This window comes from Oncorhynchus clarkii, chromosome 2 (assembly GCF_045791955.1).
Source record: "Oncorhynchus clarkii lewisi isolate Uvic-CL-2024 chromosome 2, UVic_Ocla_1.0, whole genome shotgun sequence".
NCBI classification, from domain to species: Eukaryota; Metazoa; Chordata; class Actinopteri; order Salmoniformes; family Salmonidae; genus Oncorhynchus; species Oncorhynchus clarkii.
Genome location: NC_092148.1, coordinates 60,697,862 through 60,724,321, shown reverse-complemented (window position 1 = coordinate 60,724,321; position 26,460 = coordinate 60,697,862). Strand labels below are relative to the sequence as shown.

Here is a 26,460-nt window from a genome sequence, read left to right as displayed (position 1 = left end):
TTAGGATGACATCTACGAGGGTGCCCGTGTTTACTGATTTGGGGTTGTACCTGGTAGGTTCATTGATAATTTGTGTGAGATTGAGGGCATCAAGCTTAGTTTGTAGGATGGCTGGGGTGTTATGTATGTCCCAGTTTAGGTCACCTAGTAGCACGAGCTCAGAAGATAGATGGAAGGCAATCAATTCACATATGGTTTCGAGCGCACAGCTGGGGGCAGAGGGGGGTCTATAGCAAGTGGCAACAGTGAGAGACTTGTTTCTGGAAAGGTTAATTTTTATAAGTAGAAGCTCAAATTGTTTGGGTACAGACTTAGCCTGCAGAGTTCTGTATTACTATCTATCTTTGCAGTAGATTGCAACACCGCCCCCTTTGGTAGTTGAACGTTATAGTTAGCAATGGAAATTTCCGGGTTTTTGGTGGTTTTCCTAAACCAGGATTCAGACACGGCTAAGACATCTAGGTTGGCAGAGTGTACTAAAGCAGTGAGTAAAACAAACTTAGGGAGTAGGCTTCTAATGTTAACATGCATGAAACCAAGGCTTTTACGTTTACAGAAGTCAACAAATGAGAGCACCTGGGGGGTGGGAGTGGAGCTAGGCACTGCAGGACCTTGATTAACCTCCACATCACCAGAGGAACAGAGGAGAAGTAGGATAAGGGTACGGCTAAAGATTATACGAACTGGCCGTCTAGCACGTTCAGAACAGAGAGTAAAAGGAGCTGGTTTCTGGGCACGATAGCATAGATTCAAGGCATAGTGTACAGACAAAGGTAAGGTAGGATGTGAGTACATTGGAGGTAAACCTAGGCATTAACCTGTTGTGACGACCAAACCCGGATCCGGGATTCTATTTATAGACCTAAGCTCATTACCATAACGCAACGTTAACTATTCATGAAAATCGCAAATGAAATGAAATAAATATGCTATCTCTCAAGCTTAGCCTTTTGTTAACAACACTGTCATCTCAGATTTTCAAAATATGCTTTTCAACCATAGGAAAACAATCATTTGTGTAACAGTAGCTAGCTAGCGTAGCATTTAGCGTTAGCATTAGCGTTAGCATTTAGCAGGCAACTATCACAAAAACAAGTAAAGCCTTCAAATAAAATAACTTACCTTTGAAGAACTTCTGATGTTTTCAATGAGGAGACTCTCAGTTAGATAGCAGATGCTCAGTTTTTCCAAAAATATTCTTTGTGTATTAGAAATAGCTCCGTTTTGTACATCACATTTGGTTACCAAAAAAAAAAAAACGAAAATTCAGCCCTCAAAACGCGAACTTTTTTCCAAATTAACTCCATAATATCGACTGAAACATGGCAAACGTGGTTTAGAATCAATCCTCAAGGTGTTTTTCCACATATCTCTTCAATGATATATCCTTCGTGGAAGCCTGGTTTCTCCTTGCTCTCAAATGGAAAAATAATTGCACCTGGCTTTACGCTCCAATTTCGACGCAGGGACACCAGGCGGACACTTGGAAAATGTAGTCTCTTATGGTCAATCTTCCAATGATATGCCTACAAATACGTCACAATGCTGCTAACACCTTGGGAGAACGACAGAAAGTGTAGGCTCATTCCTTGCGCAATCACAGCCATATAAGGAGACAATGGAAAACAGAGCTTCAGAAATCTGCTCATTTCCTGGTTGACGCATCATCTTGGTTTCGCCTGTAGAATGAGTTCTGGGGCACTTACAGACAATATCTTTGCAGATTCTGAAACTTCAGAGTGTTTTCTTTCAAAAACTGTCAAGAATATGCATAGTCGAGCATCTTTTCGTGACAAAATATCGCGCTTAAAACGGGAACGTTTTTTATCCAAAAATGAAATAGCGCCCCTAGAGATCAAAGAGGTTTAAGTAATGAAGAGAGAGATATAGTCTCTATAGATGTTTAAACCAGGTGATGTCATCGCATATGTAGGAGGTGGAACAACATGGTTGGTTAAGGCATATTGAGCAGGGCTAGAGGCTCTACAGTGAAATAAGACAGTAATCACTAACCAGGACAGTAATGGACAAGGCATATTGATATTAGAGAGAGGCATGCGTAGCCAAGTGAACATATGGGTCCAGTGAGCTGGTTGGGCTGGCTGGGGACACGGCAATTCAGACAGTTAGCAAGCGAACAAGCTAACAGTTAGTAGGCAGGGGCTAAACAAGCTAGCAGCTAGTAGACCGGGGCAAGCTAGCAGTTAGCAGGCAGGGTTAGCAAGCAAGCAGTTAGCATGGGCTAGCAGTTACAGACCGGGCAGGTAAGCTAGCAGTTAGCAGGCCGGCAGCTAGCAGTTAGTAGACCGGGGCAAGCTAGCAGTTAGCAGGCCGGGTTAGCAAGCAGTTAGCAAGGGCTAGCAGTTAGTAGACCGGGCAGGTAACCTAGCAGTTAGCAGACCGGACCTGGCAAGCTAGCAGTTAGCAGACCGGGTTAGCAAGCAAGCAGATAGCAGGGGCCAGAAAGTTAGCCTTTGGGGGACGTCGCGATGGGGGTAAGTCTGTTTTTGCCTCTTCGTGCGGTGACGTCGATAGACCAGTCGTGGAATTAGTAGGGTTCCAAGTAGCTCTAGGTAGCTAGCAGGCCTAGCTGGTTAGCATAATGGGCCTTCAGCGGGCGTCGCGCCTGAGGGGCCTGTTGGAGTCCTCGGGCAGATTATGTCGGTATTCCAGTCGTAAGGGATCTGCGGGGTTCCATGCCCCGTACCGGCTGTATAAGGGGTCCGGATATTGTAGCCCAGGAGTATACTTCGGTGGTAGCACAGGAGCCCTGGCCGGGCTAGCTTCAAGCTAATTGGTGCTTGTTCTGGGATGGAGACACTAGCCAGGAGTAGTCATCCGGGATTGCGGTTAGCTAGTTGTGAAGATCCAGATGAGAATGTTCAGTTTGCGGTAGGAATCCGGGGATAAAAATAACAGGTCCGTTATGCTCTGGTTAGAGTCACGTTGTTCGAACTGGCGAGAGCTTTCCGAGCTGAAGGTTAGCTGATGACCGCTGGCAATGGTTTGCTGACTGATAGCTGGTAGTTAGCTGGCTAGCTAATACTTTAGGGAAAAAAAGAAGATCCACACCACATTTTGTGAGGCGGGTTGCAGGAGAGTATTTAGATGTTCATGTTTAGCAAAATATTTTAAAGGATATGCGACGAAAAATATATATACAAGGGACACGACAGGACAAAGACGTCTGACTGCTACGCCATCTTGGATTCAGTCTGTCAAGCAGTAACACTTATTATTTTATTAACCTTTTGTTACACAACCTAAATTGTTTAAATTCCCCCAAATAAGCATATATGTAAACATTTTCACACATTTATAGTCACATTTGATGTTTCAAAATATGTATATACTGTATATTTATGTTTTTCATATTATGAACAGATATTTTGATACATTTCATCCATAGCTACTTTTTATGAACGTTGTTATGTTATTCATTTAAAGTGTTGTGTTTCTGTGATGGTCAGAGGCTGAGAAATTGGCGATTTAGCAAATCTTATATACCGGTACGACCTAAGAGGGCCATTGTTAAGGGCATCAGACCTCAAACTGCTATGATCTATCAACTCAGTTCCAGTTGCATCTGAAAGATGAGACTCTCCACTTCGTATAGAAACATTGACTGAAAGCAAAATATATATATTTTTTTTGTGTGTTATTTTTTAATTGTAATGTCTCCCACACCCCAACGGGGCCAAATCTAGGTGGCTTCATATCTGTATATTGTCAGGGTACATACATCTACCTCTCTGCCAAATGTTGTGCTTTTTTTCTCACAAAGTTTACTATTGAGACCACATTTTCAGCTTAGCTGTGCACCACTAGTATACAAAATAGAGATTATATTCCATTGCTCCCTATTGACACATGAAATCGTGGTACGTGTTTATTTAGGACTAGTTGATTGACAAAGTCCTATAATTTCAGAAGGATCAGAAATTATTACATTTTTGGACAAAATTGAACCCCTTTAGTGCTTTTAGGGGTGTGTGTGTGTGTGTGTGTGTGTGTGTGTGTGTGTGTGTGTGTGTGTGTGTGTGTGTGTGTGTGTGTGCTGATAGTAGCTGGTTGCTATCTCCCTGCATGCGCATATTGATAGTAGGTACCTCTGTCATTCCTTTCAGTCTGTCTGAGCAGATAGGCCTAAGGTCAATGGGGGTCAGTATGGGTTAATCACATCAGGAGCCCAGTAATTTGACCTTTGGCATGCAACCAGGTGACGTATAGAGGGTTTGGAGACAACTCACAGGAGCTCTTCTACAGTTATATTGGCTTAGTTTATTAGGATCCCCATGCTGCACATGCATTAGCTACTCTTCCTGGGGTCCACATAAAACGTACAAATACATGACAAAGTACAGAACAGTAATAGACAAGAACAACATAAGATATTACATTAAATTCAAAATAAATAAAACATGTTTTATCTAGGAAAGACAACAAAAATACTATTTAAACACTATTCATATACATATTCATATTCGTATATACAGTACAGTTAAATTAGATCTTTAGAAAGAGGAGAGGCGCTGTGTTACAATGTGGGTTTTTTTATCAGTTTTTTTATAGCTAAGCTTGCTTAGCCATGACGGACCCTCCACCTCCAAATCGATCCCGCTCCAGAGTACAGGCCTCGGTGTGACGCTCATTCCTCATTCAAACGCACATCCGACCAACACCCCTGGTGAGACAAAACCGAGACTCATCAGTGAAGAGCACTTATTGTCAGTCCTGTCTGGTCCAGCGACGGTGGGTTTGTGCTACAGCAGGCCTACCAGCCCTCAATCCAGCCTCTCTCAGCCTATTGTGGACAGTCTGAGCACTGATGGAGGGATTGTGCGTTCCTGGTGTAACTTGGGCAGTTGTTGTTGCCATCCTTTACCTGTCCCGCAGGTGTGATGTTCGGATGTACCAATCCTGTGCAGGTGTTGTTACTTGTGGTCTGCCACTGCGAGGACGATCAGCTGTCCATCCTGTATCCCTGTAGCACTGTCTTAGGCGTCTCACAGTAAGGACTTTGTAATTTATTGCCCTGGCCACATCTGCAGTCCTCATGCCTCCTTGCAGCATGCCTAAGGCACATTCACGCAGATGAGCAGGGACCCTGTTCATCTTTCTTTTGGTGTATTTCAGAGTCCGTAGAAAGGCCTCTTTAGTGTCCTAAGTTTTCATAACTGTGACCTTAATTGCCTTCTGTCTGTAAACTGTTAAGTGTCTTAACGACAATTCCACAGGTGCATGTTCATTAATTATTTATGGTTCATTGAACAAGCATGGGGAAAAGTGTTTAAACCCTTTACAATGATCTGTGAAGTTATTTGTATTTTTACGAATTATCTTTGAAAGACGGGGTCCTGAAAAAGGGACGTTTCTTTTTGTTTAGTTTAGATTTAACAAGTGGTTAGGCATTTTCAACACAGAAATGTTTCTTAAAAATATATTTTTTTTTCATTCCCCCAAAAACATGTACATACGACCAGTAACTTACAGACACGTACAAACAATGACTACATCTCATCTGCCCAGACCCGCCTGCTCACATCCCCATCCATAGTGCCTGTATTATTGTTTGCCATTTTTTGTACCAATTTGTTTTTGTCACCCATGCTATTTAAATATTCCAATAATATTCCAATAATATATCATTTGATCATTTGATTAATTGACTCCCAAGTTTTTAGTGTATGTTTTTTTCAAATAAGTGATGAGCCCATTGGTTATCTCACTACATATAATACATATACTCTCTGAGTTCTATTGGATAAGTAACTGTCCAACCATGTGATGGCAGGTGATGTAAAGCCATAATAAGTGAGTTTTTACAATAGCAAATGATGATCATGTGGACGCCTTAACAGTTCTCACAGTTTCCTAACAGGAGCATGTATTTATCAGATTCACTTCCCGAGTTATCTCTATCTTTATCACTACACGCAGAAGGTGAGATCTTTGTTTAGAGAGTCACGATTAATGATTAGAAGTAGGATGTCTATGTGTCATTTGCATATTTATATTCACAAAACACTCAGTATCTTGATTAACTCTGCATTGTAGAAGTGATCTTTAACATTTAAACTCACTCTCTATCAGTATTGGCAATCATGGCTTGGTCTGGTGCACAACTTTAGAGCTTCTAGCCAAGTAACATGTACAGTATAGGGAAGACAGTGAATAATCCTGGTCCACTGGAAATAGCAGTGGATAGAATAAGGAGCTGTGTAATGGGGAGCTGTGTAACCCATGGGCCTCTCTAGCCCAGTCAGTAGAGATGGCTGCATCAGCCAGGGACTGTGTAGTGTGATGGTCTGTGAAATTACTGTGCCGGAGCACCACCCATCAGTCCTCGACTCTGTCTGTCCTAACTGACAGATCCTATAATTAAAACAGAGACATTAATTATTCTGGAGGGATATGTCAGCCATGGTCACGAGTTCAATGGATGACAGCTTGTGTGTTTTGAGTGTATGTTTGAGTGAGTTACTCACTGTGTTTAGCTCTGTGGCGTATGTGGATGTGGGGTGTCTGTTAGCCAGTTACTGAATGTGTGCGTGTGGAATGGTAAAGAGATTGTCTGTCTATCTGTCTGTCTGCTGAGAGCTCTGTGACACACAGGGCCTCTGTAATTAGCCTGTAGAAGGATTACTGCTATACCCACTACAAATGGTTCAGCTTACACTTCAAACACCTGCCAGGGGATCAAACCCATACCTCTCTGCCTCTCTGCCCTCCATTTAATACTACTGACCATATGTCCATTTACACTAAAGCAACTATTTACCATACTTGATGCAGTCTGATGCAGTTTTTGCACTTTTGGCTAATTTGTTGCTAATTTGACTGAGTTCCGGGCTAATACTCCATAGCAAAGAATCATCAAATATGAAGGTGAGTGGACAAATCAAATGTTATTTGTCACAAACACAGTTTAGAGCAGTTCAAACGTGTAGTGAAATTATTGTATGCTAGCTCTCTCAACATTGCAGTACAATAATCAATAATAAAGAGTCAAATCTAAAATAACAAGTAATAGAAGAGGTCATAGTAATAGGCTGATAAGAATGACGACTAAACCTTTTTTATTGGTACTATGACTCTACAGTGGTCCAAACTAAATTCCCAGGCTCCACAGAGATGTCTTGCTGTTTTCATATGAGATGTGTGTAGTGAGAGAATACGAGGTGGGAGAGAGATTGCCGTCCCAGCAGCTAACAAATTTGCTTGCCTTTAGAGTGGAAGTGTGAGGCTCATCACTGAGACATGATGATGGAGCGTTGAAGAGATGTCAATGATTGACTGGGATTTCAGTTTAGACTGCAGGGGGGGCTCTCCGTTCCTGTTCCATTACCAAATCACATGTGGTGTATCGTTCTGACCAGCATTAGGGAGAAAATGCATTAGTAAAGGATGTGCGTTGCAGAGTGAGATTCTGACTAATGCCCGTCATTATTCTTAGCCTTTGTCTCAGTCCTTGTTGTTAGATCAGCGTTGAACAGGCTCATATTTTCATCATACTTGTGATTTGGTAACTCAATGTACTTTCATGTGATTGACAAAGTGACTGACTTTATCGGTCTGGAATGCTTATCATACAGATGTAGGATCTTAATTTGATCACCCTGTTGCAGGAGAACTTTCCTGCAACGCAGTAAAGTTTAAAAATGTATTATATCTGAGGTTTAAAAAGGCTTCTGAAGTTTGTAATTTCCACTTTTAAATTTCAGACTTGATTTTCCCTTATGAAAAATCAATCCCTTCAAAAATGTCCATTAAATATAATCCACAAAATAATTCATATTTCCAGTTGCTGCAAGATAATTTTCCTAATGTAGAAAACTGGCTCAAATTAAGATCCTACATCTGTAGGTTGTGCCCAAGATAGTGCTGTAAACTTTTAACGAACTTGTGTCTGTTTCCATAGGAACTGTGGTGATGACGATGACAGCAGAGGATGCTGATGACCCCAGGTTGCAGAACGCGGTGCTGCGTTACAACATCGTGAGGCAGTCGCCCGATAAACCCTCGCCCAACATGTTCTACATCAACCCAGAGAGCGGAAACATTGTTACTGTGATCTCCCCAACGCTGCTGGACAGAGAGGTGAGTGTGCTGGGCTGGGCTGGGAGCCTCTCCAGACTGATCTAATGGGGCCTCAAAACACTGCTGCTGTCTCACTGCCTCACTGCCTCACTGTCTCACGACCATGATGTTTTAAATCACTGTTGTTATTGTCAGTAAAGAGACTGTAGATAGGTGAATGAAGGAGGCGGGAGAGGGGGTCACTGTGCTGGGGAGATGAGGGGGGTGAGGGAAGGCGGGGGGTGATTTCTGTGGTGCATTCTAATGAGCAAGCGGAGGCAGCATCGCCCCATTCCTTAACCGGAGCGAGACAACGGCATGATTGCTTTTTCAGCGGGGTGACGAATGCCAGAACATCGATTCACTGTGCTCGTGGAAGAGGAATATTAGCTGTTGTCAGACACTTAGAGCTTGGTTTAATTGAGGTGATACACACTTATCCACCAGCATCGGCTGTGTCCAACAAGTCCAACAGAAACCTCTCAGCTGGAACAGGGAAATCACTATCAAATGGCAATGAGTGGATCTCTGAGCTATAACTCTCATAGATGATTAATTGATAAATGTGTTAGTACTGTGTGTAATTCAAACATTGAGCGCCTGGTCTGTGTGCTCATGAAGGATGCTATTGATTTCTGTTGAGTTAGAAATTGCATGATTAGTGGGTTGTATTGAATGTGATCACCCCTTTATTGCATGTTTATAGTTCATACATGTGTCTGTGTTATAGACAAAATCCCATATACAGGTAACTGCCAAAATAATGGAAAAACTTTAGTAAATGATGGAAACGCTTTAGTAAATGATGGAAACACTTTAGTAAATGATGGAAACACTTTAGTAAATGATGGAAACACTTTAGTAAATGATGGAAACACTTTAGTAAATGATAGAAACACTTTAGTAAATGATGGAAACACTTTAGTAAATGATGGAAACACTTTAGTAAATGACGGAAACACTTTAGTAAATGACGGAAACACTTTAGTAAATGATGGAAACACTTTAGTAAATGATGGAAACACTTTAGTAAATGATGGAAACACTTTAGTAAATGATGGAAACACTAGTAAATGATGGAAACACTTTAGTAAATGATGGAAACACTTTAGTAAATGATGGAAACACTAGTAAATGATGGAAACACTTTAGTAAATGATGGAAACACTTTAGTAAATGATGGAAACACTAGTAAATGATGGAAACACTTTAGTAAATTATGGAAACACTAGTAAATGATGGAAACACTTTAGTAAATGAGGGATACAAAGTATATTGAAAGCAGGTGCTTCCACACAGGTGTGGTTCCTGAGATACTTAAGTAATTAACATCCCATCATGCTTAGGGTCATGTAGAAAAAGCCATTATTTTGGCTCCCATGACAATGCACCCATCCACAGGGCATGAGTGGTCACTGAATGGTTTAATGAGCATGAAAATTATGTAAACAATGGATAGGCAACTTCAGTGCTCGGTGGCCTGATTGGTGTCACACTTTTGCCCCAGCCCCAGCTAACACACCAAAAATCAACTAATCATTGTCTTTAGAAGCCTTTTTAAACATCGAATACACTGCAAGTTTGCATTACCTGCTGAGCAGGAAAATCTCAGCAACACAAAAGATCCTACATCTGTATCTTCTAGGTGTCTGGAGAGCTTTAAACCTTGGCTACTTCAGCAGATACTCAGAAGTATGTATCGCACGCCCTCCGTCTGGCACACCAAACTACTTTTTTTTGCTGGATGAAAAACGTTGTTCCTCCACCCTGTAAATGCATTGGACATAATTCAGGTTGAGCTGTAAGTGTATTTAGATGGACATTCCATGGTACCACGGGAGGCAAAGCAAAGCAGTCCATCGAAAATTGGAAAATCTATTTTGTCACATTGAAATCAAGTTGATTTTCCCTCCACCACTCTCACTCAGGTGTTAAATTCTGTCTTGATATGCACATCTATGTCCTCCGTATCTATTTTTCCCTCCACTTTGTCTGCTCCTCTCTCCTTTCTTTCCGTCTCTCACTTTTTGGATCAATGGCAGACTATATTTTTGACAGCTAATATCGTACACAGAAGGGGCCATTTTCCTAGGGGCTGTGAAGTAGCATATACTGTATGTAGCCCATCAGACAGGAAAGACAGACTTTAGAGATCGGATCTCTCTGTCTCTGCAAGCCTAAGAGCAGTAGTCTATCAGTAGTCAATCTGATGGACACACAGTCTCACAGACGCTGGCCAGAACTACACAACACTCTCATGCTCAGACATTTCAATCATGGCAAAAATCAATTGGTTAACATCAAATGCTTTCACTTGTTCTTCAGAAAGGAATCAACTTTAAGCTGCTGTGGATGTAAAGGTATGTTTGCATTTTTAAGCCGGTGTACTACACATGGCCTTTCCAGTGGCAGATGTGATTGGTTGATTTGACAGGCACAATGTGTGAGTTATACCAGCTGTCTGTCAGATTGATAGCCCTGAATAATGGGCTCTGTGTGTGTTTTTATGTGGGTTTGTGTGTGTGCCTACGTGTATATGTTTCATGTTAGTGTTTAGAGCTGTTGTCTCAGTCTCCTGGCTGTGGGGCATTGTGATTAATGGACTTTCCAGTCCATTGTGCTGTCACGGCCTGCCTCCCCTCGTCAAACGACCAACCTCCCCTCCCCTCATCGCGACGATCTTACATCCTGTCCACAGTCATCAGTACCTGCAGCACAGCGGAGTAGAGCTTCCTCTCTCCTCTCCTCCGACAGACAATTTCACCTTGGACCTGCCCAGGACCCGGAGGCCATCACTCTTCAGCACACAGATGCACTGTCAGCCCAAGCTTTATCTGGCCTACACCCCTGTTTCAGTACCAGCCAGCTTTTCAGATGAATCGGGTTCATGGCGTGTGGTCATCATGGCACTGTGAAGTTTATCAACTCTCTGTGTGGTGTCCCTACAATTGCTGTTATGTTAAAAAAAAAGTGGTGAAAAATGATTATCCCCTATTGATGTCACTTGTTAAATCCACTTAAATCTGTGTAGATGAAGGGGAGGAGACAGGTTAAAGAAGGATGTTTAAGCCTTGAGACAATTAAGACATGGATTGTGTATGTGTGCCATTCAGAGGGTGAATGGGCAAGACAAAGTATTTAAGTGCCTTTGAATGGAGTATGGTAGTGCGCACTACCAGGCGCACAGGTTTGTGTCAAGAACTGCAACGCAGCGCAACAGTTTCCTGTGTGTATCAAGAATGGTCCACCACCAAAGGACATCCGGCCACCTTGACACAACTGTGGGAAGCACTGGAGTCAACATGGGCCAGCATCCCTGTTGAACAAGTCCATGTCCCGACTAATTTAGGCTTTTCTGTAGGAGTGGAGGTGCAACTCAATATTAGGAATGTGTTGCTAATGTTTGTACACTCAGTGTACATTCCCACATTCCTCTATCATTTGAAATTATTCAATTCAATTATATGGTACATGCTGTGTGCATGTACCATATTTAGCGAAGGCTTTTGGTCTATACTTGTCTCCACAACACATCTCCACTCATCTCCCCTCATTACAGCCTGTGATTCCTGCTGAAGCACAATGAAAGGTCAGCTGGAGGTCGTGTGTATAATGATGTGTTGCTACTTATCTCCTCTGGATCTCCTCTGACCCATGCTGCTGCTGCTCTGAGGATGTATTGCACTCTGAGTGACTGACAGGTGTTGTGTAGTGTGTTGCTATGCTCTTAAACCCATTGGGGACCTCCACGATGGTTTATAATGCCAGCACTTTCATTAGTGAGGCTTGTGCTCTGTTGCTTAAGCACAGAGCAGTGTAAAGCTCTTTAGGTTAGCACAAAGCAGTGAGTAGTAATGCACATATTATTAAATGTGAGTCAAAAAGAAAATAACATAATGGAAAGTCATATTTGCTTCTAGTATGTGCCAATAAAAAGCAAACGTTGTAGGTTTGAATCATCAACACCCTGCTATGATTATTTGAGCAGCTCTGATATGTTTCAAGCTGTGTCTTTAATCTAGTTTACTCTGCAATGGCTTTGCCAGGTGTCACTGACACACGCACGCACGCTCGAACACATGTATACATACACACGCACGCACACACACACACACACACACACACACACACACACACACACACACACACACACACACACACACACACAGAAAGGCAGACTAATGTGATTGAGGAAGTAGTGATGGGGGTGTAGATTACGATGTACAGGCCCATGGTGCTGCTGGTTTGGCTGGGACCTAACTGGTGTGGGCAGACTCTTAATGATGGTGACTGTGGATTTCTAATTCTCTCTGGGCAATCTGGGACCTGTCACTGGTAACGGCAGCCAATCGATATGCCTGGCAGCCCCTCCTCCTTCTCTTCCATACGGATGAATTACAAAGAGCCAAAATCAACGTTCAAATCAATGTCCTCTCTTTGTGGGGTCTGGGGAGCAGAGGTCTGTCCACATTCACTGTTCTTGTTACCTCTGAGAGTGAGCCAGCTAGGAACATGACCTATCCTGAATGCTCCAATGGCTCTGTTGGTCCATCCATCCGTCTATCCATCTGTCTGAGTTTAAACAGATGGGTTATCAGAGCTACTTGTTAAATTCATATCTCTGTCAGACACAAAATAACACTTAACAAGAAAATGGTACAATAACAAGACATTTATTTAAGAGTGACAAGAGGACAGACAAACGTTATTTTCTGGGTTTGTTGTACCTGTGTATCTATCTCGTTATAACCAATCATGTTGATACGATGGCCATGGTAACTGGTATTCCCCTTCTTTGTTCTATGTTCTTGATGTGACAAATGGATGTTTACCTTCCATTTGTCACCGCGGTCCTCCTAGTTATACATGAAGGTACATGGTATGAATGGAATCCATAGCGCTCAGCTTGATCAGCAGTACATAATGAGTAATGGAGGCGTGGGAGAATGACCCCGTTTATTAGTTTTGACCTTGCCAGTGTGATCTCATCATGGTGTTTGGGCTGATTAGAAAGCAGTGCTTGTGAAATGGTTTATTTGGCTTGGGGATGAGATAGGCTGTGTGTGTGTGTGTGTGTGTGTGTGTGTGTGTGTGTGTGTGTGTGTGTGTGTGTGTGGAACTCTGGCTTTGACAAGTTGTCCTCATCACAAGTCTACCATTCATTCTGCCTGCCTGTCAGTTTTTCCAACTCCCAATAATGCCTCCTCAATTCCTCACCTCTCTCTCTCGCTCTCTCTCTCCAACTTTAATATAATAATAATATACTGTATGTAATAATATATGCCATTTAGCAGACGCTTTTATCCAAAGCAACTTACAGTCAAGCATGCATTTTAAGTATGAGTGGTCCAGGGAATCGACCCCACTATCCTGGCGTTGCAAGCACCATGCTCTACTAACTGAGCATCTCTCTCACTCTCTCTGTCTCTACCTCTATTTCTCAGCGCTTCACTTCGGACATCCAATTACTCCCGGGTCATAGCGTAGTGATTTCATTCAGAGCAGCAGCATTCACCCCCGCCCTGAAACAGCCATTCAAATTACCGCCCCGCCTGTCCTCCACCGCCCGCAAAATGTTGTTTTCAGACATTCCTCGTCCGCCACCTAATCTGATCCCTCAGACATAATTGAATGTCAGTCGCCACATAAAGATTCCTTCCTCTCCTCAATTAGCAGCTGCTTCCCTCTGTCACCACAATGAGACAAAGCAGACAGAAAAATATTTACTCTTCCTCCAGGTAGGGGAGAGAGTTATTATATTATGTCATCTATATGCAAATAATACATCGGCGACTTCAATTGGTAGAATGTCATTACTGCAGATCTGATGTGTGCACTCCAGTTTATAAACTCCCTTTTATTTCCCTATTATGATCCAGAGATTGAGGCACCTGGCTTCAGAAATAGAGTTGTGATGCTCTAAAGGGAGCTCTGAAGAGAGGGAGAGAAGGAGCGGCGTTCTGAGATAGAACGGAGGGAGGGGTTCTTCTCTGCTGCCTTACTCTTTCCTTTCTCCCCTTTTCTCTTTCTCCTTCTCTTTCTCTCCTCAGCCCTTTCATCTTCTGACATCGTAATGCACCTTTAGATTGGCTTCTTGGGACTCTCTATGCTTCCAGGCTGCCTATGATCAGAATGTCAGGTCAGAAAACTTTTACAGAGGTCTACTGTTTTACAGAACGGATGATTTTCAGCCAAATGCCCAAATATTCTCCCACAGTGTACACTCTTAGAAAAAAAGCTGCTATCTAGAAGAACCCTTTGATGAACTGTTTTTGGTTCCAGGTAGAACCCTTTTGGGTTCCATGTATTATTATTTGACCCTGCTGGTCATCTATGAACATTTGAACATCTTGTTCTGTTATAATCTCCACCTAGCACAGCCAGAAGAGGACTGGCCACCCCTCATAGCCTGGTTCCTCTCTAGGTTTCTTCCTAGGTTCCTGCCTTTCTAGGGAGTTTTTCCTAGCCACCGTGCTTCTACACCTGCATTGCTTGCTGTTTGTGGTTTTAGGCTGGGTTTCTGTACAGCACTTTGTGACATCAGCTGATGTAAGAAGGGTTTTATAAGTAAATTTGATTTGATGTAAAACCCTTTCCACAGAGGGATCTACATGGAACCCAAAATAGGTCTACCTGGAACCGAAAAGGGTTACACCTGGAACCAAATATGATTATCCTATTGGGACCCTTTTTTCTAAGATCAAATCAAATTAAAATCAAATCAAATGTATTTATATAGCCCTTCGTACATCAGCTGATGGGCTAGACTACACTCAATCATATGACCCACTGAAGAGATGAGTCTTCAGTAAAGACTTAAAGGTTGAGACCGAGTTTGCGTCTCTTACATGGGTAGGCAGACCATTCCATAAAAATGGAGCTCTATAGGAGAAAGCCCTGCCTCCAGCTGTTTGCTTAGAAATTCTAGGGACAATTAGGAGGCCTGCGTCTTGTGACCGTAGCGTACATGTAGGTATGTACGGCAGGACCAAATCAGAGAGATAGGTAGGAGCAAGCCCATGTAATGCTTTGTAGGTTAGCAGTAAAACCCTGAAATCAGCCCTTGCCTTGACAAGAAGCCAGTGTAGGGAGGCTAGATCAGGGTCCAGAGTAACGCCGAGGTCCTTCACAGTTTTATTTGAGACGACTGTACAACCATTAAGATTAAGTGTCAGATTCAACAGAAGATCTCTTTGTTTCTTCGGACCTAGAACAAGCATCTCTGTTTTGTCCGAGTTTAAAAGTAGAAAGTTTGCAGCCATCCACTTCCTTATGTCTGAAACACATGCTTCTAGCGAGGGCAATTTTGGGGCTTCACCATGTTTCATTGAAGTGTACAGCTGTGTGTCATCCGCATAGCAGTGAAAGTTAACATTATGTTTTCGAATGACATCCCCAAGAGGTAGAATATATAGTGAAAACAATAGTGGTCCTAAAACGGAACCTTGAGGAACACCGAAATTTACAGTTGATTTGTCAGAGGACAAACCATTCACAGAGACAAACTGATATCTTTCCGACAGAAAAGATCTAAACCAGGCCAGAACTTGTCCGTGTAGACCAATTTGGGTTTCCAATCTCTCCAAAAGAATGTGGTGATCGATGGTATCAAAAGCAGCACTAAGGTCTAGGAGCACGAGAACAGATGCAGAGCCTTGGTCTGATGCCATTAAAAGGTCATTTACCACCTTCACAAGTGCAGTCTCAGTGCTATGATGGGGTCTAAAACCAGACTGAAGCATTTCGTATATATTGTTTGTCTTCAGGAAGGCAGTGAGTTGCTGTGCAACAGCCCTTTCTAAAATTTTTGAGAGGAATGGAAGATTCGATATAGGCCGATAGCTGTTTATATTTTCTGGGTCAAGGTTTGGCTTTTTCAAGAGAGGCTTTATTACTTTTACTTTTAGTGAGTTTGGTACACATCCGGTGGATAGAGAGCCAAGCACAGGAAGCAGCTCTTCCAGTATTTTAGTTGGAATAGGGTCCAGTATGCAGCTTGAAGGTTTAGAGGCCATGATTATTTTCATCATTTTCATCATTGTGTCAAGAGATATAGTACTAAAACACTTGAGCGTCTCTCTTGATCCTAGGTCCTGGCAGAGTTGTGCAGACTCAGGACAACTGAGCTTTGAAGGAATATGCAGATTTAAAGAGGAGTCCGTAATTTGCTTTCTAATAATCATGATCTTTTCCTCAAAGAAGTTCATGAATTTATCACTGCTTAAGTGAAAGCCATCCTCTCTTGGGGAATGCTGCTTTTTAGTTAGCTTTGCGACAGTATCAAAAAGGAATTTCGGATTGTTCTTATTTTCCTCAATTAAGTTAGAAAAATAGGATGATCGAGCAGCAGTAAGGGCTCTTCGGTACTGCACAGTACTGTCTTTCCAAGCTAGTCGGAAGACTTCCAGTTTGGTGTAGCGCCATTTCCGTTCCAATTTTCTGGAAGCTTGCTTCAGAGCTCGAATATGTTCTGTGTACCAGGGAGCTAGTTTCTTATGAGAAATGTTTTTAGTTTTTAGGGGTGCAACTGCATCTAGGGTATTGCGCAAGGTTAAATTGAGTTCCTCAGTTAGGTGGTTAACTGATTTTTGTCCTCTGGTGTCCTTGGGTAGACAGAGGGAATCTGGAAGGACATCAGAGTGTATAGGAGGTTTATGGCCTTTCATTGTTATAATACGTGCATTTTGTGAGTTGGACACTAAAAACAGATTACCTAGAAGACAAATTAACTGACCTGAGAGAAGAATCACCTACTTTACTACTTTACATCAATGTCAATTAGCATCTAAGAGAAATGGGTCAGTCCACATTCAACAAACACTCTCTCTGATTTATCCTTCCTTATTCCACCCTTTTCTCACACACCCACACTCCTTTTCTCTGACACACAAGCACACACTTTGTTGGACACTACTTTGTCTCTCATACTATTTGCTCTGATACTGGTTCTCTAGAGTCTAGGAGAGTGAAGTACTATGCTGATTCTATTCCATATATTCCATGTAAGCAGATGCTTCACTCACAAGGTCCTGATCATGCAAAGCCTTTCCTGAACTGATCCTATGGCTATGGTGTGATGTTTGTGTGAAAGTAAGATGTCACATAGCCAGTGTGCCAGCGGTTGTGGACAATGCCCCCTGTCTAGATCCCCCTCTCGCTCTGGTGGGATGAATACGGTGGACACAGTTCACAGACAGTGATGGAATATGGCACCTCCCCCCCCCCCCTCCTCTGGGCTCTCCTCTTCTCCTATCCTCCTCCCCTCTGCCGCCCTCCTCCATCACGGCTCTGTCCAGTTGCATTAGGTCGGAAATGAGATTCCACTAATTAATTAGATCTCAGAGTGCTAAAGATGAAGATTACATCCCAATGAAGGTTAGGAGTGTCAATCACTTTTTTTCAAGCTGTGAATTCCTGTAGATAAATTGAGCCCCCTGGGTATTGCGGGTTGTTCATCTTTTCTTGTTCTTCTTTTAATTAATTGAGTCTCACAGACAGAGTGGCTCAGTCAATAGGGGCCTGGGACAACTTAGCCCACATCAGCATTGTCTTCTCCGGAGGAGAACAGAGAACATGGATGGAACAGAGAATAGGGAAATTAAGAGATGAGAAATATTGCCATTAAGAGACAGATGGAAGAAACTGACAGGAATAAGGAGAGAGAATCGCCGCAAGGGAGAGAAATACACTGAGAAGGAGAGAGAAGCAGAGAAAGACTGAGTGACTTCATTAACCCCGCAGAAAACTGGAGAGCACAGTATAATTTACAATAGGCCTACATGAATCATTTAAAGCAGACCCGCTCTTGATGTTGACGTGTTGCGCTTACTTGAATGTCATTTTCCTGTAACAATATGCCTATAAAACGAACCAGGAACAGTGTAGACGTATTCCCCTTGACTGAGCAGTACTGTAATTTGACAACTGTTGTGAAGTTAAAGCTATCAGGAAAAAAGTTTGCCAAAGAAAATACTTATTTATGTACTATTTCAAAGAATCAAATGTATTTTTTCCTATTCAAGGAAACAATTTGACATAATTAATTTGGGTCCCAAAGCCAATTGGGTAATATCTCCTTCCCTGGACAAGTGAACATACAGTATACGCTATGAGCTGGTGGGTTTCCAGGAACTGTGGCACCAGCTCTCAATACTTCAAGTACACATCTTTTATTTTTCAAATGGTAGAGGAGTAGAAGCAATTTAAGAGCAATCTGTCCAGAGAATGGCTTAATATAATGGGTAACTGTCATCATAAAAAGCGGACAGGTAAGTGGTAGCCTCGAACTCTCAAGTCAAGGTTGTTACTTGCTAATTCAGAATAAATGTCTCAAATTACCTTGTGCCCTTATATTCTGAAAGGACATGGAAAGCTGGGCATTATAAATATCCCTAGTCCCAATAATCAATGTGTATTAGTGCCACGGTAAAGTGAGGCCATGGCTGAACGGCAAAGAATAAAATGCCACAAAGTGATGTGGGCCATATTCCATTGCAGTACCAGGCAAAAAAGGGTATGTTCTCTACTCAGTGGTGAATTGGAAGTCTGAACCTACTGCAGTTAGTGCTTATCTTGGTAGGGATTGTGGTTCAGTCTAGTGTTCCTGCATGGATGTATGGGTACATCTGAGGACTAAGCAGAGATAGGCTATCTGACAGGATTAGGACGACACTCAGATGACCAATGAACTGAGAGATGGTCCCCTGACTTGACCAGATGTGAAGAGAGAGAAGGAAAGTGTATTTATCCTATGTTCTCAGCATTGTGTATTTGTATTTCTCTCATCACCATGGTCCTTTACTCAGAGATGAAGACAGGATTCTTTCAAAGTGTGACAATTTGGTTCACTGATCACCGTTTTCTTCTAGTAATTGGTAATAGTGGGGCTTTACATTGCCTATTACTGTAACCCGGTTCGAAGATGCAGTAGAATAAATTGTCTGCTAGCAGATATTGGACTGCTATTGGATATTCGACTTTTCTCCACACCAAATACCAACATACACATACAAACAGCAACCCTCAAATGCACACAAACAACGGCTACATCTCCTCTGCTCACACCCCCCGTCCCTAGTGCCTGCATTATTGTTTGCCACATGGCCTTAAACTGTACTAATTTGTTTTTCTCGGTTGTCCATGTTTTTTTTAAATATTTAAGTACATGTGTTAGATTGATTGATTTCCAAGTTTTTAGTAAACGTTTTTTCATGACAAGATCATTTTGTAGCCCATTGTGTCTCACTACACCCCCCATAAACCATGTCTTACAAATGCAAACAGGCGGATTAAAAGTAAGTTCATATTGTAATACTTCTGACAGCCAACTTTCTAACTCATTTTTAGTATTACACTTAAGACATGACTCTGCCATTGTGCTGTGGAATTAATGAATTTTGTCTCCTGTATCATACATTCTATGCATTATTAGTTTATACTGGATTAAGCATAACTTTTCATTAACTGTCATTTCTGGTAGTTTCTCCAACATTCCCTCCATGTTGTGCCAACATCGTTTATTTAAGTCTTGGATCCAATAGTAAATAATGTTTTTAAGATATATGCTCTCTGCAAGGTTTTGTATATCTTCGCTATCATATGAACATCATTTTCTCACACAAATACAATTCACCAAAGGTCTAAAAGATTTCAAATCGAAATTTTGTGATATTTAACTTTTAAGTTGCATGTATTTGAAGAAAAAAAAATACATAAAAATAAATCTACATTGGTCAGTCAAAAATGGCCTTTTAATTCTGTCATGGAAATACATGTATTTCATATTACCAAGTCATTTACGGTTTCTATGCCTTTAGAATTCTGAAAAACTATCCAAGGACTGTTCCATAGGGTTGTGCTTTTAAGGGAGTAATATTGGTTCATGTAGAATACGTTTCATTTTCTTCCATATTGTTGTAGTGTTCGTAACTCTGAAGTTGTTCATGTTCTTAGCTTTATCCTTTTGAAAATAAGAACAAAAATATGATTGGGATGAGCATGTACATCTTCAATATGTACCCACTGTTCCTCTTTAGTGCACTAAACTATATGTCACAAGTAAAAGCCCTGGGTGGTGAGTTGATACAATTCCAAGTCTGGGAGGTTATTTTCCGTATTGACTGACCTTCATGTCTTAAAGTAATAAAGCTTGTCGAGAGAATGCCAAGAGTGTACAAAACTGTCATCAAGGCAAAGGGTAGCTACTTTGAAGAATCTCAAATATAAAATATATTTAGATTTGTTTAACACTTTTTTGGTTACTACATATATGTAGATATGTGTTATTTCATAGTTTTGACGACTTCACTATTATTCTACAATGTAGATATTAGTGCAAATAAAGAAAAACCCTTTAATCAGTACTGTAGGTGTGTCCAAACAAATGGACTGGTACTGTATTTGTTGTTTGTCGTCACTTATTAAGCATCCTAAGTGTTTAATATTTTTTGTGGTCCACTTAAAGGATAGATCGTGAGTTATTTTTCATTTTTCCTATTGCCATTATTTTGTTTTTTTCCACGAGTATTCTGAAAATATTTTTAGCAAAGGGGCCATTGAGTTTTCAGTGTTGGTTCATTTACAGTGCCTTCCGAAAGTATTCAGAACCCTTGATTTTTTTCAACAAAAAAAATACATTACAGCCTTACTCTAAACTGGATTAAATATAAAAGAATATTCTCAGCAATCTACACACATTTATAAAAAGTAAAAAACAGAAATACCACATCCTGTTTCATTTGATCATCCTTGAGATGTTTCTACAATTTACCTATGGTAAATTCAATTGATTGGACACGATTTGTAAAGGCACACACCTGTCTATATACAGTGCCTTGCGAAAGTATTCGGCCCCCTTGAACTATGCGACCTTTTGCCACATTTCAGGCTTCAAACATAAAGATATAAAACTGTATTTTTTTGTGAAGAATCAACAACAAGTGGGACACAATCAAAAGTTCAATTTTGGTTTCATCTGAACAGAGCACCTTCTTCCACATGTTTGGTGTGTCTCCCAGGTGGCTTGTGGCAAACTTTAAATGACACTTTTTATGGATATCTTTAAGAAATGGCTTTCTTCTTGCCACTCTTCCATAAAGGCCAGATTTGTGCAATATACGACTGATTGTTGTCCTATGGACAGAGTCTCCCACCTCAGCTGTAGATCTCTGCAGTTCATCCAGAGTGATCATGGGCCTCTTGGCTGCATCTCTGATCAGTCTTCTCCTTGTATGAGCTGAAAGTTTAGAGGGACGGCCAGGTCTTGGTAGATTTACAGTGGTCTGATACTCCTTCCATTTCAATATTATCACTTGCACAGTGCTCCTTAGGATGTTTAAAGCTTGGGAAATCTTTTTGTATCCAAATCCGGCTTTAAACTTCTTCACAACAGTATCTCGGACCTGCCTGGTGTGTACCTTGTTCTTCATGATGCTCTCTGCACTTTTAACGGACCTCTGAGACTATCACAGTGCAGGTGCATTTATACGGAGACTTGATTACACACAGGTGGATTGTTTTTATCATCATTAGTCATTTAGGTCAACATTGGATCATTCAGAGATTCTCACTGAACTTCTGGAGAGAGTTTGCTGCACTGAAAGTAAAGGGGCTGAATAATTTTGCACGCCCAATTTTTCAGTTTTTGATTTGTTAAAAAAGTTTGAAATATCCAATAAATGTCGTTCCACTTCATGATTGTGTCCCACTTGTTGTTGATTCTTCACAAAAAGTTTTATATCTTTATGTTTGAAGCCTGAAATGTGGCAAAAGGTCGCAAAGTTCAAGGGGGCCGAATACTTTCGCAAGGCACTGTATATACAGTGCATGTCGGAGCAAAAACCAAGCCATGAGGTTGATGGAATTGTCCGTAGACCTCCAAGACAGGATTGTGTCAAGGCACAGATCTGGGGAAGGGTACCAAAAAATGTCTGCAGCATTGATGGACTCCAAGAACACAGTGGTCTCCATCATTCTTAAATGGAAGTTTGAAACCACCAAGACTCTTCCTAAACTGAGCAATCGGGGGTGAAGGGCCTTGGTCAGGGAGGTGACCAAGAACCTGATGGTCACTCTGACAGATCTCTAGAGTTCCTCTGTAGAGATGGGTGAACCTATGGTAGAGTGGCCAGACGGAAGCCACTCCTCAGTGAAAGGCACATTACAGCCTGCTTAGATTTAGCCAAAAGGCACTTAAATACTCTCAGACCATGAGAAACAAGATTATCTGGTCTTATGTAACCAAGATTGAACTCCTTGGCCTGAATGCCAAATGACACAGCTAGAGGAAACCTGGCACCATCCCTACGGTGAAGCATGGTGGTGGCAGCATCATGCTGTGGGGATGTTTTTCAGCGGCAGGGACTGGGAGACTAGTCAGGATCGAGGCAAAGATGAACAGAGTAAAGTACAGAGAGATCCTTGATGAAAACCTGCTCCAGACCGCTCAGGACCTCCGACTGGGGTAAAGGTTCACCTTCCAACAGGACAACGACCCTGAGCACACAGCCAAGACAAGGCAGGAATGGTTTCGGAACAAGTCTCTGAATGTTCTTGTGTGGCCCAACCAGAGCCCGGACTTGAACATGATCGAACATCTCTGGAGAGACCTGAAAATAGCTGTGCAGCAACGCTCCCCATCCAACCTGACAGAGCTTGAGAGGATCTGCAGAGAAGAAATGAAGAAACTCCCCAAATACAAGTGTGCCAAGCTGGTAGCGTCATACCCAAGAAAATTCAATGCTGTAAATGCTGCCAACAATGTAAATGTGATATTTCAGTTTTTTATATCTTTAATACATTTGTAAATATTTCTATAAATCTGTTTTTGCTTTGTCATTATGGGGTAATGTGTGTAGATTGATGAGGAAAAAATACAATTTAATCCATTTTAGAATAAGGCTGTAACGTAACAAAATTTGGAAAAGGTACTGATGCCTGTTATTTTTGGGTCCTGTCTAATTATTTCTGCAATCGGTTCAATTACCAATGCAAACAGGAGTGGGAGCGAGGACATCAACAGCCATTCTTGATAAATCTATATCTTGTTTTTTTGCATATTGTATTAAACTGAAACATGGTCTTGTATTTCTTAGTTAGTGTCTATTTTTTATAAACCCTGTTTGATTGATATGTATCAAGTCTGGTAACAAGTTTGCCATTCTATTGCTTGTAAGCGTTGTCACAATTTATTCAACTTATGGGTCTATAATCAGCAGCGGACTTTACTTTTTCCCTGGTTTTAATATAACTTTAAAAAAACAGTTTGAAACATGGAACAATGAAGTACTGAATTGAGTGACGTGTGTTGGTTGTCATTTCTGTAAATAGGGGCGCTACTTTTTCCAAAAAGAGAATTCTATGGAAAAGTCATCCATTTCCTGGTGCTTTTCTCCGCGTGAATGTTTTCACAGTATCTAATATTACTTTTTGGGTGATCTATGTTTTTAGTGATTATATTTTGTCTGCTGATCATTTGAGTCTGAGAAAGCTATAGGATCCATCCAACTGTTGTTTAATTCAGATTTGTATAAATGTTCGTTGAAGCTTTTAAAATTATAATTAATCACTTTGTTGTTTCTAATGCATTTTTATATTTATCTTAAAAAATGATAACTGGTTTAGCGTGTATTTGTTTTGTGAGAGCTGTGATATATTTACCAGGTTTATTTGCCATAAAGTAATATGTTTTATTTGAGTTTAGTTGTTGGCTCCCTTCAAAAATCAAAGATTGTATTCCTGCTTAAGTTCAGAAATTGTATTTTATTCTTTACTTTGTAATTTTTTTTCTGTTTTTTTTTCTAAGATAGTGATTTCCTTTTCTTTCATTTGTAATTCTAGGTCTGGATTGGCCTGTTTCATCACCCAGCGGTACAGTGGATTGATGGCTCGTCTTAACCACTGCATTAGAGAGATGTGTGTGTGTTTCTCTGCATTTGACTAAACACGTGTTTATAGCTGATTATTCACGTATACAATGTAACGAGACCAGACTGCTACAGCAGTAATAGGCCCAGTTAGGCTTGAGGGAAATATTGGGTCAGCAGTCAGTTGATCTGGTCTCAGTTGATATGTTTAATAATGGGATGTTTATTCTCACAGAAGATGTTAAATCATTTGGTTGTGATTATGTGTGTTTTAGACACCCATAATGAACGTGTAGATTGTTTACGTGATCAACATAGTTAAGTGGCTTCAAAACAGCTACTAAAATATTGATGTTCTTGAATTGGTATTTGGGAAAAAAATATTATAGAGACCTTTTCGAAATTCAAAAGCAATCTCTGTTGCTATAGCAGCTTGACTTTATCTCTTTCCTAAGGAGCAACTGAAGGGCAGTAGAGAAAGGGGGGCAGATAGCGGAAGAGAGGGTGGGAAATATTGGGAGAGGTAGAGGATGGAATAATAACCAGGTGTGGATCCAGAGCATGCATCAGACCGAGGGCTGCTTTATGTGGCAGTGAGTGCCTCAGCAGCATGGTTATGGTAAAGTGCTGTCATTAGCCTGCTGCAGAGAGAGACTGCACGCCCGCTCACTTCCTCTCTCTGCTTCTCTCTCCATCTCTGACCCAAGACAGAGGGTCAGTATCAACAGCCTTATTTCTCCTGTGAACTTCCGCCCCTCCATAAAAGTCCTCAAGTTATGAATCCATTTGGCTTCCTGGAAAAAAACGTGTATTGATTTGAAAAGTTTGTTGGGTAGTGTATACTTTTTATTGTTCTCATTTTCTTTTTTGTGAGGAGATACCAGCTTGGTGCATTTTTATTTTATTTTTTTATTTCACCTTTATTTAACCAGGTAGGCTAGTTGAGAACAAGTTCTCATTTGCAACTGCGACCTGGCCAAGATAAAGCATAGCAGTGTGAACAGACAACACAGAGTTACACATGGAGTAAACAATTAACAAGTCAATAACACAGTAGAAAAAAGGAGAGTCTATATACATTGTGTGCAAAAGGCATGAGGAGGTAGGCGAATAATTAAAATTTTGCAGATTAACACTGGAGTGATAAATTATCAGATGGTCATGTACAGGTAGAGATATTGGTGTGCAAAAGAGCAGAAAATAAAATAAATAAAAACAGTATGGGGATGAGGTAGGTAAAAATGGGTGGGCTAATTACCGATAGACTATATACAGCTGCAGCGATCGGTTAGCTGCTCAGATAGCAGATGTTTGAAGTTGGTGAGGGAGATAAAAGTCTCCAACTTCAGCGATTTTTGCAATTCGTTCCAGTCACAGGCAGCAGAGAACTGGAACGAAAGGCGGCCAAATGAGGTGTTGGCTTTAGGGATGATCAGTGAGATACACCTGCTGGAGCGCGTGTTACGGGTGGGTGTTGCCATCGTGACCAGTGAACTGAGATAAGGCAGAGCTTTACCTAGCATGGACTTGTAGATGACCTGGAGCCAGTGGGTCTGGCGACGAATATGTAGCGAGGGCCAGCCGACTAGAGCATACAGGTCGCAGTGGTGGGTGGTATAAGGTGCTTTAGTGACAAAACGGATGGCACTGTGATAAACTGCATCCAGTTTGCTGAGTAGAGTGTTGGAAGCAATTTTGTAGATGACATCGCCAAAGTCGAGGATCAGTAGGATAGTCAGTTTTACTAGGGTAAGTTTGGCGGCGTGAGTGAAGGAGGCTTTGTTGCGGAATAGAAAGCCGACTCTAGATTTGATTTTCGATTGGAGATGTTTGATATGAGTCTGGAAGGAGAGTTTACAGTCTAGCCAGACACCTAGGTACTTATAGATGTCCACATATTCAAGGTCGGAACCATCCAGGGTGGTGATGCTAGTCAGGCGTGCGGGTGCAGGCAGCGAACGGTTGAAAAGCATGCATTTGGTTTTACTAGCGTTTAAGAGCAGTTGGAGGCCACGGAAGGAGTGTTGTATGGCATTGAAGCTCGTTTGGAGGTTAGATAGCACAGTGTCCAAGGACGGGCCAGAAGTATATAGAATGGTGTCGTCTGCGTAGAGGTGGATCAGGGAATCGCCCGCAGCAAGAGCAACATCATTAATATATACAGAGAAAAGAGTCGGCCCGAGAATTGAACCCTGTGGCACCCCCAGACTGCCAGAGGACCGGACAGCATGCCCTCCGATTTGACACACTGAACTCTGTCTGCAAAGTAGTTGGTGAACCAGGCAAGGCAGTCATCAGAAAAAACGAGGCTACTGAGTCTGCCGATAAGAATATGGTGATTGACAGAGTCGAAAGCCTTGGCAAGGTCGATGAAGACGGCTGCACAGTACTGTCTTTTATCGATGGCGGTTATGATATCGTTTAGTACCTTGACCGTGGCTGAGGTGCACCCGTGACCGGCTCGGAAACCAGATTGCACAGCGGAGAAGGTACGGTGGGATTCGAGATGGTCAGTGAC

General features: G+C 41.6%; 1 protein-coding gene across 1 annotated transcript in view; it reads left to right on the top strand.

The window, feature by feature from the left end:
• Positions 1-26,460, top strand: part of LOC139371084 (cadherin 13, H-cadherin (heart)) — a 531,337-nt gene that overhangs the window by 350,874 nt on the left and 154,003 nt on the right. The window contains exon 7 of the mRNA XM_071111141.1: positions 7,922-8,100. Coding sequence (XP_070967242.1) covers positions 7,922-8,100 — 179 coding nt within the window. The remainder of the gene's footprint in view (positions 1-7,921; positions 8,101-26,460) is intronic.